At 41.3% G+C, this 16,842-nt stretch overlaps 2 protein-coding genes and 1 non-coding gene across 9 annotated transcripts in view; 2 read left to right on the top strand and 1 right to left on the bottom strand.

Annotated features, from left to right (window-relative positions):
- Nucleotides 1-368: 368 nt before the first annotated feature.
- Nucleotides 369-441, top strand: trnak-uuu (transfer RNA lysine (anticodon UUU)). Its single transcript has one exon. It is a non-coding gene; the product is annotated as a tRNA-Lys (tRNA).
- A 982-nt stretch (nt 442-1,423) lies between these two features.
- On the bottom strand, nt 1,424-3,899 carry zgc:112416 (uncharacterized protein LOC550509 homolog). 2 transcript variants are annotated; one of them, XM_035950334.2, is made up of 8 exons: nt 3,765-3,899; nt 3,613-3,669; nt 3,448-3,505; nt 3,078-3,151; nt 2,705-2,905; nt 2,120-2,234; nt 1,882-2,027; nt 1,424-1,787 (listed from the first exon to the last, which is right to left on the bottom strand). In XM_035950334.2, the coding sequence occupies exons 1-8, from the start codon at nt 3,777-3,779 to the stop codon at nt 1,560-1,562; spliced, it is 894 nt and encodes a 297-aa protein (XP_035806227.1). In that variant the 5' UTR covers nt 3,780-3,899; the 3' UTR covers nt 1,424-1,559. The 2 variants fall into 2 exon arrangements, with proteins under 2 accessions (XP_035806227.1, XP_035806228.1); XM_035950335.2 differs by lacking the exon at nt 3,448-3,505 and having other exon boundaries at nt 3,765-3,825.
- Nucleotides 3,900-4,585: 686 nt separating this feature from the next.
- pcnt (pericentrin) overlaps nt 4,586-16,842 on the top strand; it is a 38,749-nt gene continuing 26,492 nt past the window's right edge. For 2 of the 6 annotated variants that reach the window (XM_055005942.1, XM_055005941.1), the window contains exons 1-20: nt 4,586-4,762; nt 5,847-5,876; nt 8,136-8,312; nt 8,708-8,851; nt 9,746-9,895; nt 10,024-10,973; nt 11,105-11,458; nt 12,076-12,490; nt 12,708-13,124; nt 13,232-13,438; nt 13,580-13,675; nt 13,797-13,940; nt 14,254-14,509; nt 14,727-14,806; nt 14,941-15,238; nt 15,545-15,645; nt 15,855-15,966; nt 16,170-16,299; nt 16,508-16,627; nt 16,720-16,792. In XM_055005942.1, the coding sequence (XP_054861917.1) occupies nt 4,715-4,762; nt 5,847-5,876; nt 8,136-8,312; nt 8,708-8,851; nt 9,746-9,895; nt 10,024-10,973; nt 11,105-11,458; nt 12,076-12,490; nt 12,708-13,124; nt 13,232-13,438; nt 13,580-13,675; nt 13,797-13,940; nt 14,254-14,509; nt 14,727-14,806; nt 14,941-15,238; nt 15,545-15,645; nt 15,855-15,966; nt 16,170-16,299; nt 16,508-16,627; nt 16,720-16,792 (4,302 nt within the window). In that variant the 5' untranslated portion in view covers nt 4,586-4,714. The remainder of the gene's footprint in view (nt 4,763-5,846; nt 5,877-8,135; nt 8,313-8,707; nt 8,852-9,745; nt 9,896-10,023; nt 10,974-11,104; nt 11,459-12,075; nt 12,491-12,707; nt 13,125-13,231; nt 13,439-13,579; nt 13,676-13,796; nt 13,941-14,253; nt 14,510-14,726; nt 14,807-14,940; nt 15,239-15,544; nt 15,646-15,854; nt 15,967-16,169; nt 16,300-16,507; nt 16,628-16,719; nt 16,793-16,842) is intronic. The other 4 variants (XM_035950333.2, XM_035950332.2, XM_035950330.2 and 1 more) reach the window with 3 other exon arrangements.

Here is a 16,842-nt window from a genome sequence, read left to right as displayed (position 1 = left end):
TGTGTGCAGACTGAAAACACAAGTAAATATTGATGATGAATCCGTTATCGATAACAAACTTTTGACACAAATTATTAAGTAGTAAAGTCGCTTTAACCTACATGATGTACATTTGACTCAGTCGCCTCAGCGCGTGCGACTCAGTTGACTCACACGCACTTCAGCAGCAACAAGCAACTTTAGCAGCAGTTAGCTAAAACTCAGTACTTAGCTTGCTAGCGCGGCTACAGTAGTTAGCTACAAACATTAGCTTTGGTATTAAAATGGTAGCGAGAAATGTTAAACGTACAAAACCAACCGAACAAAAACAAAACGTTCCTCCGGGGTGTGTTGTCTTTTTATTTGATATTCAAAACCACCTTCGCAGAGCCCGGATAGCTCAGTCGGTAGAGCATCAGACTTTTAATCTGAGGGTCCAGGGTTCAAGTCCCTGTTCGGGCGACGTTTCTTTTCGCTTTCGTCGCAACTCTGTTCCAAGGAGCAAAGGTGTCTCATGTTGTCCATAAGGCCAATGCTAAATACATTTCGCAGCTAACTAATGTTTTACGTATTTTTATGTTATCAGTTGTAGATATAGCACATACAATGACACATTTCCAGTTATTTTTGAGCAAAGAAGCTAAAAAGTACCTGCAAGGAGTTAGGCCGTTTTAGGGGTTCCCAATGTTCGGTAATCAGTGGCGTCATTCTAATACTAAAAAGAGCCTCCCTTCGCTCTCCAAAAAAACCCCGTTCTTAGAGGCGTGAATTCTGCAAGATGTTAGTAACTTTTTTTTAAGCTGTTGGCCATGTATACATGAATGCATCACATAATTTCTGCAGCTTTGTCTGTTCTACTACAACCCAAAAGAAAAGGTAGGCGATTTGGTTCCTTTTGGCCCAGTAGGCGCACCTCCTTGCTTCCATACTGCCAAACAACACACATACTTAGGCACCTAGAGGATAGCAGGTTAACAATGGGGATGCATTTTGGTGATTTTGCTAACAAGGATGATGGCATCTCCCCTCTTTCTTCTTAAAATACCTACTGTGTGTAATAACTCCCTTGCAAAAAATAAGAAGTAAATCCAAATATATTTTGGGGATATTACTTAAATAGTTTGTAACCTTAGTTTTACCTACCTCAGGTGGACTTTCTTTTGTTTTCTAGCTCTATATTTTGGAAAATGAGTAGCTTTAGAAGTGGACCATACTGCCTCCATGTGTCTGGTTGGTTCCTTTTAGGCTTCAATCACTGCTTTAATGCTTGACCAGTAGTCAGCGTGACATCCAAATTAATATATAATTGTTTTCCATTGTGCTTTAAAAAAAATCATAGACGGGGGGCTCTGAGAAATTAGAGTCCTGTTAAGACACATACACACATAACCTGTATTTAAAAAGTATTCTCAGAAAGTAATCATACCACCTTAATTTTCTGCACATTTTATTTTGTTTAAATGACTAAAACTGCCATTTTTCCACATCAATCCACTGTACAATTTGTCAATATAGATCAGTGAGTGTAGATTGATGGGGGAATTGTGTGTGTATATAGTGAGTGTGTACTGTATGGCATATCAAAGTGGTGGGAGGGTAACAGGTGCTGTTGGGTGTAATGATGGTATGTGTCCCTCTGCATGTTCTGCTGGGGCAGATGACACCCCTGGCGGCCATGTAGGGTAGCTGATCAGAGGCAGCTGTGGTGCTGTGGGGGTGAGACCATGGTGATGATGATGATGATGGACAGTACTTCCCCCTGTTTTGACATCTGGCCTTACATAAGGGAAGTTTCCTTGGTAACTGTCCTGGAAACACAGATGTGAGACTTTGTTGAGAGAGAGAAATGACAATTTTGTGAAGGGTCAGAGTTTTTTTCTGAGTCAGAGTGTGTGTGTTTACCTGCCTATGATATGTAGAGTGAGGGACACAGTGATGGGAACCTCCAGGTGGTGACAGGACAATAGAAGGCATGGCTTTCAGCATCATATTGTGCATTATGATCTGGTGCATCTGGGCATTTTGCATCAGCATCAGTTCCACCATGTCTAATGCACAAAAAATACAAAACAAAAAAATCCAAACATGCAGATACAGGAATGCTCAGTTAATGAATTAATTACTGTTTGTTTTCACATACCTTCTTTGATGCTACCCGACCGTAGTGCAGGGTGGGATTGAGGTGGAGGAATCTGAGTTACTGCAGGCTGCTGCTGTGGCAGCTGTTTTATGATGGTGGCAGGGTATTGGGGTAGCTGCAGATGGAGTGGGAAATTATTGTTTTTGGTACATTTAATTTGTGCAAATCTGTTCATACAAAAGTCTTGAAAAGTAATATATTATGCATTGTCATATTCTCTTCCACAAACACTTTTTTTCAGGTTTTTGGAAAGGACATTGCAAGCACAATTCCAAATCCTAACACTGTCATGTTTTCTTTTCCTGATTATATTTAGTGAAGCCCAAATATAACAAATCAAACTGCACATATGCAAATTAATATGGTATATAGGGACACCAGAATGTCAGAAAACAAAACTTTCCTGAAGGGATTTCACCAGAGCACTTTAACTGATCCCTCCAAGCATACGCTTTTCTTTTACTCATGGTAGGTTAGTTTGGGTCAGGGATCAGGAGGAGGAAAAGAAGATTAAATATACTTAACAGACCACATTGAAAAAGAGAAATAGATTTGGGAGATTGGGATATTTTTAGATCATCTCACAGTCTGTTGGATGATGTGAGGAGGTTGCGGCATGGCAGGTGGTGGAGGGGGAAGGAAGGCTGGACCGGTGGCTGGCTGGTAGATGTGGGTGGGTGCCATGGGTGCAGGCTGCTGAGGGGGAGTTATGAAGCGCCACCGGTACTGTCTTGGTGACCCTCCCCAGGTGTGAGGTCTGTTGAGGTCCTCTAACATATGCAGCTCCTGCATATGTTAGAGGAAACACCTTAAACATCTTACGCTGTTTCTTACAATCACAGTAAATGCTGCTTAAATGTTCTAAGTTCTACCTCTGGACTCATTTTTATGTATGAAAGTCGGGAGATAATGTGTGAATGAAATCTCGAAAAAGAAAGATAAAAGATTTATCACTGACTTTCAGTCTTTGAAGCAGGTCTTGCTTTCTTCTCAGTGCCCGGTGGAGTGCATCCATTTGCCCATCATAGCTCCCTGAACAGATAAAATCATGAGCTTAGAAGCTAATCATCACCATGTTGGATGTAAATACAATTATTTCATCAAATATAGATATTTCAATGCAAATCAGTGCATCTCTCCATCCAGTAATTTCTTGTTGTCCAGTGTTAATGATAAACTTGGAATCTGCTTACTACCAGATACATTAAAGTGTATGTCACCAAAGCATATTATATTTTAATGTCAGCTACATAAATGAAAATGGAAATGCTTTTGAAGGCAGGCCAAGTTGATGCCTTCAGCTGTCAACAAAATAATTTCTATCTTACTTGCAGACTGGGCAGACTCTACTCTGTCTTCCATAATGTCCTTTTTGCTCTCCAGTCTCTGTAAATGTCAGCAAGAATTTTAATGGCTTATTCCCAAGGAATGCAGAAAAAAGCTAACACAACTATATGGACTTGAAAGTCTAAATGACTCTGCATCTCACCCACCTTCTCAAGCAGCTTGAATCTGAGTCTTGTCATCTGATCAGCCACAGAACTGCCATCCTTCAAGATGACACAATGGAAGAAATAAACAGAATTGTTTGAAACGCTACATCCAGACATCTAAATAAATACTTTTACTGTAATATCAGTTTTACCTGAAATCTTGGCATTTGGAGGAACACAGACGCTATGTGTACCTGTGTGTTTGAGTCAAACTATAGCCACACAGTGGTTGCCATGGGACACACCTGTTTACAACTTAACCATGACTTGCATTCCTGCCTAGTTTGCTTTCTGTCCTGCAACAGAAAGGGAGACATAAATAAGATCACCTTACAAGGTATACATTTTTATGTGTTCTATTGATTTGGGGTTTTAATAATTGTTGCAAAGGCCTAAAACTTGACACTGTCTGTTTGCAGGGCACTCACACTGTAAACGTGCACTGCTTGGATACATTAGGTGCCAGTTTCATCTACATGTACTGGTAAATAAATATTTCTTTCCCTACAGACAACCGAAAAAACAAAAAGAATACAGCAGTTGCTTTGGTTTTGAATATACAATCTATAGGTCTAGTGGTGGAAAAGTCAACCGCCCTTTCATCAGGTTAGGTTGCTGTGTTGTCCTAGAAACCATGCTGGAATTTCCTCAGCCACTGGAGGGTTCTGTACATTCAAAACAATGAGGTAGGCAAGGGTTGGTTTCCATTATCCTGCTCTGATTGGCTACAAGAGCCGTCAATCCAAAATAGGCGGCTCGACGCGGCCACCTAATTGGTCAGCTTGTTTTCAGTTTTGAGTGATGTACAAAAATGGGCGGTGGTTTTAAGTTATGCTGGGTGTATTTAAGGTACGCGAATCCCATTGGCTGAAGACGTAGAACGTAGCCATTTGATTGGACGGTTATTTCAAGGAAACTCGTTAAGGGCGGAGTTGAACTGACTTGGCGGCCATATTGAATATTATCTGTTGACAGTTGTATGTAAAGGAAGCTCAAAGATTTTGTTTTAGCTAACTTATTTTACAAGCGGAGGTCTGCTGGGCGTTTTAGATGACTCAGGACGTATGTCCTAAAGCTTTAACGGTTGCATTTAAACCAAGTCATGGATGAAGATGAACGCCGGAGGAAACTAGAAGCTGGGAAAGCTAAGGTTTGTTGCTAACATTTAACGCATGCTAATACTGAATGCTAGCAGTTAGCAAACTCTTTTGTCATAGCTTTGCGTGTGTCCACTGCTAACTACACCCACCGCGCAAATTATTGTATATTTGTCGTTGCTTGGATTCCAGTTGCCCGGTAAAATACACGCTTTCGCCGTGCAATTTGCCGCCGGCGGACTATTATCTGATGTGGCATAGAGCAAACGATATCAATAACATTTGTGATGTAGGTTACTCGGTTAATGAATCAATTCTCAGAAAAATTAGAGTATATACTTAAGTTAGTTTGTTCTACTTTGTAAAGCTGCGTTTTTGTATATATTTCAAAGTCCTGCCTTTCAACCGTGCCCAGCCACTGTGCAGGTGCTGCTGATGTTGTCATTTGAAAGTGTTTGGCACATGGTTAGATAAACTACTCATGCATTAATTTCGTAGTCTGTTTTTTTTTTTTTTGTAAATATGTTTCTTGCTACTAAATATATACATTGTGCATTACCCAACAACCATTACAACTCTCACCAACATAGAGAAACATTTTTTACAGCTACGTGCTCAGTAAAAGCAGGTTATACGTGTGCACGAGTTATAAGGCAGCCTCAGTCTTAAAAACAATATGATGGTTTCCTCAGAGCTCTCATTTTAGATGTGCTCCTTTTCCAAGCTGTCTGAACTGGTAGTATTAAATTATATCTATGTGACATATACAACAGCTTACTGTGTGGTCATAAGAGATGGAATATCCCATATGACATCTTTTTTCACTTTTTGTGAAATGGCTATTGTGATATTGCCAATAGTAGAAAATGAAAGCAGCTGTTTTTACGTCAATGGGAGCCTATATTAGTAATGGGCCAATAATCAAGAATGGCCTGACCGGTATTGACAATGAGCCACGTTGACTGAAAACTACATTTTAACTAGGTCACGTGTTCAGAGTAGCTAATTATATTGCATTTTTTGATGTTGTAGTCCACTCCTAGCTCATGTGGAACTCAGTCAGAGGATTTTGGGCAGTACATTAGTATGATGCTTTGACAGTAACTCAACTGAAAACATTTATATTCCTTATGACAGAAGTCTATCAGCATGCCTCGAAGCCATTCGGTAAGTATAGAAAGTGGTGGCTGGTAGAGACGTTTGATATTGTCATGGGAATGTGGGTGTGTGCACATGATTTATTTGGGATTTCTCGCTCTTTGTTTTTTATTTTGTTTCTCAATATTGACTTTCTTGTGCTTTTCTGCACCAGGACTCACCTGTTCTTTAAATAATGATTCACAAAGCAGATGATCAAGAATGTCAACCTGAAAGAAAATAGTTTTGCAATAATCATTTGAATGCTTACAATAGCCATGCGTGTTAAACACACTGTCATGCTGGTTGCAGGCCATCAGGTGGTGCAGTGAGCCCATGAGATTTAATGAGGTTGAATATGTTGCGCTTGTGTCTCACATGGATGATGTTGCTATGGTAATGCAGTCCTCTCAGCTGCCTTTACTGTATTTGCTGCATCAAAAGCTCTGATTTCTCAGCCACATTGAAAGCACGGCCCTCCTTTACGAAAGCTGCATGCAGACAAACACAAATTCGGACATAATAGTTGACCAACATTAGACACAGCAGAGAGCATTGAACCTGTCTTGGTGATGACATTGTTGAGAACGCAGCAGCAGCATTCAGCAGCCTAGTTACATCAGATTTGGCTACATTAAGCTTCAGCAAGCCAGTTAGTCAGGTCTCAGTTGTGTGGAAGTGGCCTTGGGCTAAACACAGCTCATCTGCCTGATGTCTTTCTGTGATGTGAAGTGTTTTGTGGCAGGAGGAGGCAGTGAAGTGGGTGACAGGAGGATGGGTGGGGATTTCAGTGGCTAATGAAAAAGATAGGAAACAGTTTGAGGTGAGAAGACATGCAAGTGTGGCGAGTTGATGAAATGATGGTTTAAACAAAGCTTTTACCTTGTTCAGGAGTGATAAGAGGAAAGTCATACAACGTTCATTCATGGATTTAATGGTACAAAATGGGAATACAAAGCAAAACCTACAATGTGGTTATATGATTAGGCATGTAACATGTCATCAGAATAGACATCAGTGCACATGCACACTGAATGTTACCATGCATAACGCATGTGACTCATTGCACAAAGCAACAAGTAGGTCTCCTGGAGCCATGTAATCTCAAATTGAATTGAGCATGCACACTCTGATGCAGCTCGCCACACACAGAGCTCTGTCTCCTCCTCTCAGTGTGAATGCATCTCCTAGTCTCCACCCTCTTTCCTTAGTCTAGACGCATGCCATCCTCTATCCAGAGTTTGTGGATGTTTCTGCTCTGTACGTTGGCTGTGGATGTGAGTTTTAGGATAAGGGGTTGAGCCGATCATGCTGTTGCCTGCTTACTGCAAGACCTTCATCTGGACAGTAGAACAGCTGCCCCGATCAGAAGAATTGACAGGTCTGGCTACCAGCAAGAGAAGAAGTCAATGATTGACTGTCAGATATTGATGGAGAGCTTTATGAGGGTCTCTGTCACAATGTGAACCACTGTAATCTGACTTAAGCTGCTTAAAGAAGAGAGGGACAGGCCAGGAGAGAGGCAGCGATAAAAAGAGGAGGAGTCTGTTGCAAAGAGAAACGGCCTGAGGTTTTTGTACAAAAGCCACCCCTCTGGAAGTCAAGCTAAATATTGTGGCTTGATCGGGGATTATGTTTTTTTTACTATGGATGAACTTCTCAGGTTCACATTCTTGATAGTTTTGTCCTTTTTCAGCTTCAGAGAAGACTTTGAGATGCTTTAAAAAGCCACGGTCCGCCAGTCTGCATCTGTCTGATTTTGACTTTCTACAAGCTGAAGAATGCAAAGTGACTGAGATGTGTACCTCTTTTAACCTTGCTCTGTTTGTGGTCTGCTGAGAGATTGTCCAATGTGTGTCACTAAAATCTGCACTTCTCATGGGCCTGCTACAGCTCTCTGGAGATTTGAGAATATTTAGCATCCTCACCTCGTTTTGAACTGGGATAACCTGTCAGGCTATGGTGCTGTCTATTCTGGATTTGAGTTTGGGATTTCTTCTTGCTTCGGTGGCACAACTGACTCATCAAAATAAGGGCTTTCGATCTATTTTCCTTTCTACACTGTGGACTGTCAAAAACTTGTACACAGATGCATTTATGCTCTGTGTAAAGACTTCAGAATAATGTTTGAATACTTTTATATATATATTTTTTAATATTGAAGAGATAAATCTGGACTCTTGTCCTGTTTCACCTTCGACCCCTGAGCTCCACCATGCTGATAGTGTGGTGGTGCTCGGTGGTCCTGACTTACGTGTCCGTCTACCTGTCACTGTCATTCCTGCGCAGCTTGCTAGCTACAGACAGAAGCGGGCGAAAAGCAACGGTGTGGGGGCGACGAAAAAGACGCAGAAGAGGAAGGGCCAGACTGTCACGCAGAATGACAGCTCGCCGCAAGACCCCAACGTAGAACCTGCTCTTCCATCCACCAGCGCCACAGAGCTGAACAGCAAGGCCAACCATGAGGTACACCACTTAATGCATTATCAGCCACGCTTCAATGGATTTACGTAGCAGACTGAAATGGAGACAGATTTCTTTGCATCACACTAGTATATTCAAAGGTCAAACTATGTGACCTCCAGTACTTGTCTAGTTTTGTTTGCTCACTGTATGCTTCAAGAAGTGGTCCATGCCCCTTGTCTGGTAAACATACATTAGAGAAATGGGTCACTAACCATCACGTTGCCTGTAGGGCATGTTGTCATAGCAACCTGGTCAGGATTAACCGAGGCACCGTTTACTGCCTTTTTAAAGGGAAGTTCACTAACAACTTTAAATATGTGGCACTTGGTTTGTAGGGACTTTTTCGTTGACACCGTTGGAATGAGACCTAATTCTGACATGGTTCGATCCTCTAGGAAACCGAAAAGTCAGAGAAATCAGAGGTTCAGCAAAACGAAGGACAGAAGGATGAGCCCCCTACCAGGGAGCAGAGCCCATCTCCTGTGGAAGACCTGAAAGAAGAGGAGTTGGCTGCACTGACTGGGAAAGAGCAGCTCCAGGTATTTAAATTCAGTAATTGGGACATTTACATCAGGATCAAATTCTTGTTATTTTCTTTTTTTTTAAAGAATAGAATATGTTAATTTTTATGTGTATGTTTAAGGGCTGATTAATATACAGTTTTATGTGGCATAGCTCACACTTTTAAGTACTTCCTTTTGACTTCATTTTAGTATTGCTGTTAAAAACTCAGCTGAGCTTAGGTACGAATGGAGATGACAAGCAAAATGGGCTTAATGTCACGAATACTGTCATGTACTTGGCATCATAATCCTAAGCTCTGTATTTACATACTGAAAACCAACCTCTACCACTGTTCTTTAAGTCTGTTTAAATATACATCAGTTTGTTAGATGCTGTGTTTTATAGCAACTCTATGTGTTTGGTCATCTGGTTTGATTTGTCGTCAATGCTTTGTTTACCCACTAAGACAATGTAGGTCTTGTTAGCGTATTTGCTCAGTGTGTAAGTAAGAAGATTTGTGAATTTCTGTGTCATCACCAACCCATGGGGAGTATAATGCTCTCCCCTTCTGCATGGCTGCTCAAATCTGAAAATGCAGAATAATTCCTCTATGATGTGACTATATGTGTGCAGAGCAATAAGGCAACAGGGTGTCTTCAGGAAAATATTACACAATGTCTTAAATTATGCTAGCATAAATTTAGGACCTTAAGTGGGCTTGACTTAGTATCACATACTGTTTAAACTGAGGTTTAAAGCTACAGCTGTTTCTTTTTATATAATGCCTTTTTGTTATTGTAGATAATTGCTTTTGCATATTTTATTTCAACCAGGAAGTTAGCCCTATATTCTATTTCATTTTGTTACACTACAGTATGAGTGCGCTGTTGTCTTGTTTGCATAAATTTGACATTTTGTTTTCCTTGCAGCAACTACAACAGGCTGTGGAGAAGCGTAATGAAATAATTGCCAAATTAAGCTCCAACCTGCAAGAGGCCCTGGCAAGTAGAGATCAGGTACAGCTGGAGGCACAGTCACTAGCTGTGCAGATTCAGGCGCTGCAGAGACAGCTCCAGCAGGTAAGTGCCACTTAAAGCTAAATATGTTGGCAGCACTTCAGGATTATTGTTACCTTCAAAAAACATGCACTTCATTACTTATGCACAGCAACTGTGCTTGAATATTCTCTGTATTATCTTTCCCACAGACCAGTGTAGAGTTTCTACGAATCAAAAGTCAATCGGGGCCTGAAGTCCTTAACGTTCCTCGGCAGCAGTGGCATGGCCATGGTGATGGTGATGGCCATTCCTCCCAAGATGCTAACATCAATCAAAAGGAGACACCATCAGAGGGATCAGGAGATGCAAGCCCTGGTCCACAGTCAGGGGCTGAAGATTTCAGCACTGGAAGCGACTCTGAGACAGAGACTATTCTACACAAGCTGAGGGCTGAGCTAGAGGAGGAAAAGAAGAAGAACCAGCGCATTTGTGCCGAACTAGCAGAGGAGATGGAGAAAAACCAACGTGTGCTTTCTTTGCTGGAGAAGGAGAAGCAAAAGAATGAAGAGGAGCGAAAAGATAGGGAGGCGCAGCTTCAAAACGTCCAAACCCAGTTAAGCCAAGTCCAAACTCAGTGCCTTGAATTGCAGCAGTACAAAGAGGAGAAGGAGAAGCTAAACAGAGAAGTGCTGGAGCTGAAGAAAAGGCTTCAGGAGGAAGAAGATTCAGAGAGGAGATTTAGTGAGGAAGTTGCTAGCTTTAACCTTCGTCTCCAGAATCTTGAGGGTGAAAAACTGAGACAAGAGGAGGAAATGAAGAGGCTTAAAGAAGAGCACAGAGAGGAGGTTGAACAAGTCAGGCAGCTGTTGGATGAAAGAGAGAAAGAACTAAAGTTTAGAGAGGAGGAGGTCATAGGACTCAAAGCTTCTAAGAATCGTCAGAACCAAGCGAAAGCTGGGTTTAGCTGTGCTGACAGGATTAGTATAGAAGAGCCGAATCTGGAAAGTGGACCTGATCTGGACAATGTGAATACGTCAGACCCTGGTGATATTCTGATGGAGCGCTACTTGTCTTCAGTTCCCATTGCACGCTCACAGTCTTCACTGGTAAATGAAAGCTTTGAACAGCATAGTCAGCTGGACATTTCTGCAGACTTGAGGTGAGAGAAATTATTCTTGCATTATTGTTGCAATATCTACATGTGTGTTATTTTGCATACAGACTTCGTCACTTCTGTTCATGTTACAGGCTATTAATTAAATCCCCATATTTGTCTGTGTCTCTCCACAGTTTTGAGCTAAACAGTGAAGTGTTTGGAGATCAGCCTCTCTTGTCAATTTCAAACCGTCCTCCTGAAGAACATGACAGCCTCCAAAACACCTCTGACTCACAGCACTTTGTCCCTGTGGCTGAAGATTCCCATCCTCAGTCTCTGTGTCAGTTGCTTCACAACTCTGCTTGTGGTGAGCTGGAGATGAGCAAAATGTCTGAGCAGTACTTTGAGGAGACAGACTTGGAAAAGGAGCTGCTAAATCAGCAGTGTGGGGAGCTCCGTGAGGAGCTGGTTCTTAAGGACCGAGACTTGAATGTGTTAAGGGAGGAAGTCATCAAGAGTGCAGAAGAGCTGGAGGAGGCAAGGAGCAGGTACTGAAGTTAGTTATGTCACTTTAGGTAGCTTAATCTGTACAAGTAGATCCCTTGATTTATTTCATTTGGTTAGTTTTGCACGATGTTCTAAACTGATCAAAATTATTAACATTTTTTCTTTGTACGCAATTTAGTTATGACGGACTCACTTTAAGTTTGAGGGGAAAATGTTTCTAATCTCCTAAATGTTTCTTTTCTCAAACAAGTGAAACAATGTGTTTTGTTTTTAAAGAAAAACTCCACTAAGTGAAATACAACTGCTTTTTACATACTGTAAACTATCTCTGATTAACAATGATGGTGATGTTGTTTAAAGAGTGATATTTATCCTTATGGAAAACATTCAGTTATTTAAATAATATGACTAATGTTGCCACTGCATTAAATTTGTTGGCGATAGATTTAGTCTCTCCCATATTGTGATGCACAATGTGGAATAGTATATCAAGTAAAAACATGTATGATAGCAACGTTTTTACTGGATTACTGCATAAGCAAAAACCTTATTTACCATTTTATATACTACTGTTAATTCTTTTTTTTGATTGGTTATTAAAAGCTATTCTTTGAATCTCTGAATCTGTTAAACATTTTAAATTGATCTGTCTTTTCAGGTGGGCCCAAGTTACAGAAGAGCTCAAGGAAGCTCTCTGGGAACTTGAAGAGGAGAAGGAGAAGAGGAGACATGTTGAGGAGGAGATGAACCTGAAAGCCAATGAACAAGACAACCTCAAGAACAAACTTGGTGCCTTATTGGAAGAAAGAGAAAAGGAGAACGTGGTAATGCTGACAGACGAGGAAGCTGAAATCACTACTGAAACCTCCCTACTCGTTCCTGCTACCTTGTCTTCAGAAGAGGAGGATAAAGTTGTAGGGGAGCTAAAGAAGGAGCAGGAGAAAAAGGCTGTGCTCTCGTCTCATCAAAAACAGCAGGAGCTGCTGGTATCGTCTCTACAGGAGATAAAACAGACTGCAGTCTCTGTCAAAGAGAGCCCGAAAAGAGATGAAAGCCAGCTTCAAAAGCTACAGGTATGCCTGTATAATACCTGCGATTGTGGTAGCAACTTAAGGATACAAATATGCTAGTCTCTGTACACCTTTATTTACTGAACTTGGTCCAGATAAATGTGAATAATACCCTACAGCAGCAGTAATCGTGCCAAAACACGTCAAAAAGCTATTAATTGATAAGAAAATGTGTTTTGTATGAAAAGTTGAAGTCCTTTCCCTGTTTTTCTTTCTCAAGGCCGATTGTGAGCTGCTAATGTCAGAGCTAGAGGAGACAAAAATGGAGCATAAGACCACAACAACCTTATTAAATGAAAGGACTATGGAACTCGACACAGTATTAAAGGAGCTTGAAACCACACGTGTGCAGATTCTAAATGTCCAAACAGAAGTGGAGAGACTGCAGAAAGAACTGCGAAACAGCCAAGACGGTTTTGACTTTGCAGAAAAAGAGAAGAATGAACTGGAATCCCAGATCTCCTGTCTGAGACAAAACCTGGCCTGTTTGGAGGAGGTCCAGGTTCAGTCTGTGCAGGAGAGGGAGGAGCACAGGAGAAAAGAAGAAGAGATGGATGAACAGATTAAAAAAATGGAACAAGTCCTAGAGGAGGAACTTGAGCAGTTTGAGAACATGCTGAAAGCCAAAGATGTTGAGGTTAGATATATGTAATGTAACAAAACAAGATTTACTTTCCTGTTTATTGTAAATCTGTTTGTCTTACTGTAGTCCAGCAATTAACATGTTCATGATCATTTTTACAGATGGCTGAAGAGAAGGAGAAATGGGAAGAGGAGAGACAGGAGAAGGCGAAAGAGTTCCATGATGTGACCCATCTTTTGAAGAAGAAAGAAGAGGAGGTAAAGGCCCTCATGGAGAAGCAGGAGTTGGCTTTGAAGGAGGCTACAGAGAAGCTCACGGCATCATATCAGCAGGAGATAAAAAACCTGATTGAAAAACATGAACAAGAGGTGGGATTAAAAAAAATCCACAAATGTCTTCATGTATTTTCATTCACATTCAGACAGCTTTTATCATTACAGTAAAAGAGAGAATTATGCAGTCATTGTGATAGGTTGTAATTTCTTTCACATGTCTCCATGAATGTGTAGATTTCAGAGTCGAACACTCACCTGGAGACGGAGCTGCTGAAGCAACAGGCCAGTATGGAGGAGGAACAGAAGCGACAGATCAGCCTAATCAAGCAGGTATCTGGAATGGATGTTTCACTATACTGCATCCTACCAAGAGTAATGTGCTTGCCTGCTTCTACCATTTTCTGTACATTTAAAAAAAATAAATTCTCTTACTTCTCTGTCTCCCTCTCAGGTAACTGAACGTGAGCATGAGAGAATGGTGTCAGCGCTGAATGCCAAACACAGTGAGGAGATTAGTCAGCTGAGAACAGAGGTGACTTTGGAGCTGAGGGAGAGCATGGAGGCTGCCCACCAGGCTGAACTGCAGCAGGCACAGGTATAAAATATACAAACAAATGTGCATGCTAACATCCACAGTGTGCTGCAAAATATCACTTCTATTTTTCTTACCACTTTTTCCTACATTGCAGGACAATTTCATCATCACAGAAATGTTTCACTCTTAATAGTTTTCTGTAACTTTGGAGATTAAGGTTTGCTCTACTTTGAACCAGTTAGAAATAGCTATGGAAGAACCTGTGTCGACTATAAAGTAAATGCAACCCACAACTGTCTCTGCCTGCATATGTTATTAATAAACTGAGAAAAAGCTCTTGCATAAGCTGCATCTTGTGGTTTCCTTCATTTAGGCTCAAAAGACCGTTGAGCTTGAAGCCTTGCGTCTGAGCCTGAGCACGGTCCACTTGTCCCAGCTGGAGCACTCCCAGGTAAACTTGCAGCAGGAACAGGAGTCTGCTCTAATCAAGGTCCAGGCCTCCATGAGGGAGACGTTTGCCCAGGAAAGTGCCCTCCTGCAGGCCCGCCATCAGTCTCAGCTCAACCAGCTCAAGCAGCAGAACCAGGAGCAGCAGGAGAGACTGCGTGAGGTGCATCAGCAAGACATGGGTGAGTGCAGACTAGAGAGCTTCTCAGTTGTTCAGCCAGTCTTCTTTTTCATGTCTTCCATTCAGTGCACTCAACGTGTGCACCATTACAGCTGTGAGTGGATCGTCCTCATTGTTTATGAGGTTGTTTGGTGAAAGTAGAACATAATGACAGATGCAACCTTCAGATTCTTGGATTGAGTCAATCTTTTTGTTTGTGTGTATATATGTCTGTTCAGATGAGTTGAAGAAGGAGTGGGAGACTCGTGTTGCTCAAGAGGGAGCTTCAATGGAGGAAAAGCAGGCCAAAGAGGTTCAGGTAAAGCTTTAGGACATTTTTATACACAGGATTTCTTTGATTTAACAGGCTAACGGGGCCCTTAAACACATGTACTGGCTTTTAATTGCACATTTAATTATATTTCAGTTCATCTTGTCTTCATCTTTTCTCAGGTGCTAAGGGCACAATGGGAGAAAGAGGTTGAGACCACACAGGCAAACTTTCAAACGTCTCTCTCAGAAATCCAGAACAACGTCACGGCCACCCAGACAGAACTCTCAAGCACTCAGGACTCCCTCAGAGAGACCAACAAAGCTCTAACTGAAGCCCAGGCAGCTCTGTCCCAAACCCTGTCAGAGCTGCAGGGGACACAGGCCAGACTGGAGGAACTCCAAACCTCTAGTAAAGAGCAGACCCAGAAACTGGAGGAGGAGCTGAAACAAGCCTGGGCTGACAGAGATGCCGCTGCCTGTGAGTTCAGTCCTTCTACTTCAATAAAAGCTGCACAGTCTTCTAAATTCATAATTTGGCCAACTGTTTTTTTTAAATCTGTGTTTACTGACAGACTGGCCAGCTGATGCCATGTTTTTTTTTTTTTTTTCCAGGGTACCTTATTTTAATTTGTAAATATTAGGGTTTTATGAGGTGTTTTGTGTTTTCAAATTATAATCATTTGTATTCCAAATGTCGCTTTTTGATTTTTGCATGCCATCTGTGTTGTCTCTATCTGTTACAAATAGTTAATTCATTGCTTCCTGTGTTGTGAATGCTGAATAGGTTCTTTGGAGGAGTTGATCTCCAGTCATAAGAGAGTGCTGCAGGAGAAAGAGCAGCAAGCACTCCTCCTAGAGGAGAAAGAGCAGCAACTGCAGCAAGAGGTTAGTTCACTGTGAATGCATAGCATACAGTTAAATTGCAGCATATTTCTTGCTTAAGAGCACCCCACACACATTCCCTGGTATTCAAAAGGTTCTTTCTTTTAAAAATTGAGTTTGTTCCCACTTTATGGACATTTCAATCATTAGGTCCTGAAATGTACAAATGCTCAAATCTAATTTTTAAAATTATTTCCATTGTTGTCAACCAGGTTTTGCACCTGCAGGAAGAGAAGACCTTGCTCAGAAAGAGCTCAGAAGAGGAAGTAGGTCAACTGTGGACACAGCTGGAGAGCATGAGGACTAGTCGTCAAGAGCTGGGAGGTGAGATTATTAAACCAGCTTGACATCTGCTTGACAATGTGACGAAATTCACTTTTTACCTTGTCTAGGAATGGCTGCTTGTAGTGATGGGACTTGATACAGAAGAAACAAAACTAAAAGTCAATTTTCAGACATCAAATGAATGTAGACATTTACAGTTATTGTGTCTTACCTTATTCAGTTTTGTTTGCTTTATTGCCCAGCAGAGCTTAAAGAGCAGCTGCTAGCTCGTTCATCTCGTGTTGATGACATCGAATGCCTGAAGAAAGAGTTTAATGAACAAAAACGAGAAATTAAAGAGCAGAATGAGGCTGAGCTGGAAAATCTGAGGAGGTATTTGAACACGAGACGCTTAAGAGCACATATAAAGTCTTGGTGCATTTATTCTCACAGTGTTTTATATTTGAAATATAACAATTAGAATATAAGCTGATATCTGAATTATGGCCATTGTCACTGAAAAATTTTTCTTTGTATCGGACACAGTCAACTCTTTCAGTGCTCCACAAAGTATGCCTGTTTTGTCTTCATCCTATCTCAGGTATTTTGAGAAACGATTGCGTGCTACAGAGGAGAGCCACAAAGAGGAAATTGCTCTGCTCCAGCTGAGGCTGGTAGAAAGTGCCTTGGAGGAATCTGTGCTTAAAACCACAGATGACAAGTATGTCAGTTTGTCTCTATGAAAGATAAGATTCAAGTACTCCAGTCCTACATAAGTGTTTTTAAATATCTACGTCTTTCATCTCTATTCAGTGCTATGTCTCAAGGTCAAGCTGAAAAGGAAAAAGATGTTCTTTCTGATACTGACAAACCAGAGAAACAGAAGGTAAGAGATGAAATTTGGAACCTGCTGCCTGCACAGAGTGTTTGAAAGTA

Source organism: Amphiprion ocellaris, chromosome 20 (genome assembly GCF_022539595.1).
Source record: "Amphiprion ocellaris isolate individual 3 ecotype Okinawa chromosome 20, ASM2253959v1, whole genome shotgun sequence".
NCBI lineage: Eukaryota > Metazoa > Chordata > Actinopteri > Pomacentridae > Amphiprion > Amphiprion ocellaris.
This window is presented reverse-complemented; position numbering and strand designations above follow the sequence as displayed.

What these genes read in the sequence shown, in the direction of transcription:
- zgc:112416 (XM_035950334.2), bottom strand. An exon ending in GATTCAAGCTGCTTGAGAAG is followed by an intron (nt 3,506 to 3,612) that starts GTGGGTGAGATG and finishes TGACATTTACAG; the next exon opens with AGACTGGAGAGCAAAAAGGA. An exon ending in AGAGTCTGCCCAGTCTGCAA is followed by an intron (nt 3,152 to 3,447) that starts GTAAGATAGAAA and finishes TTATCTGTTCAG; the next exon opens with GGAGCTATGATGGGCAAATG.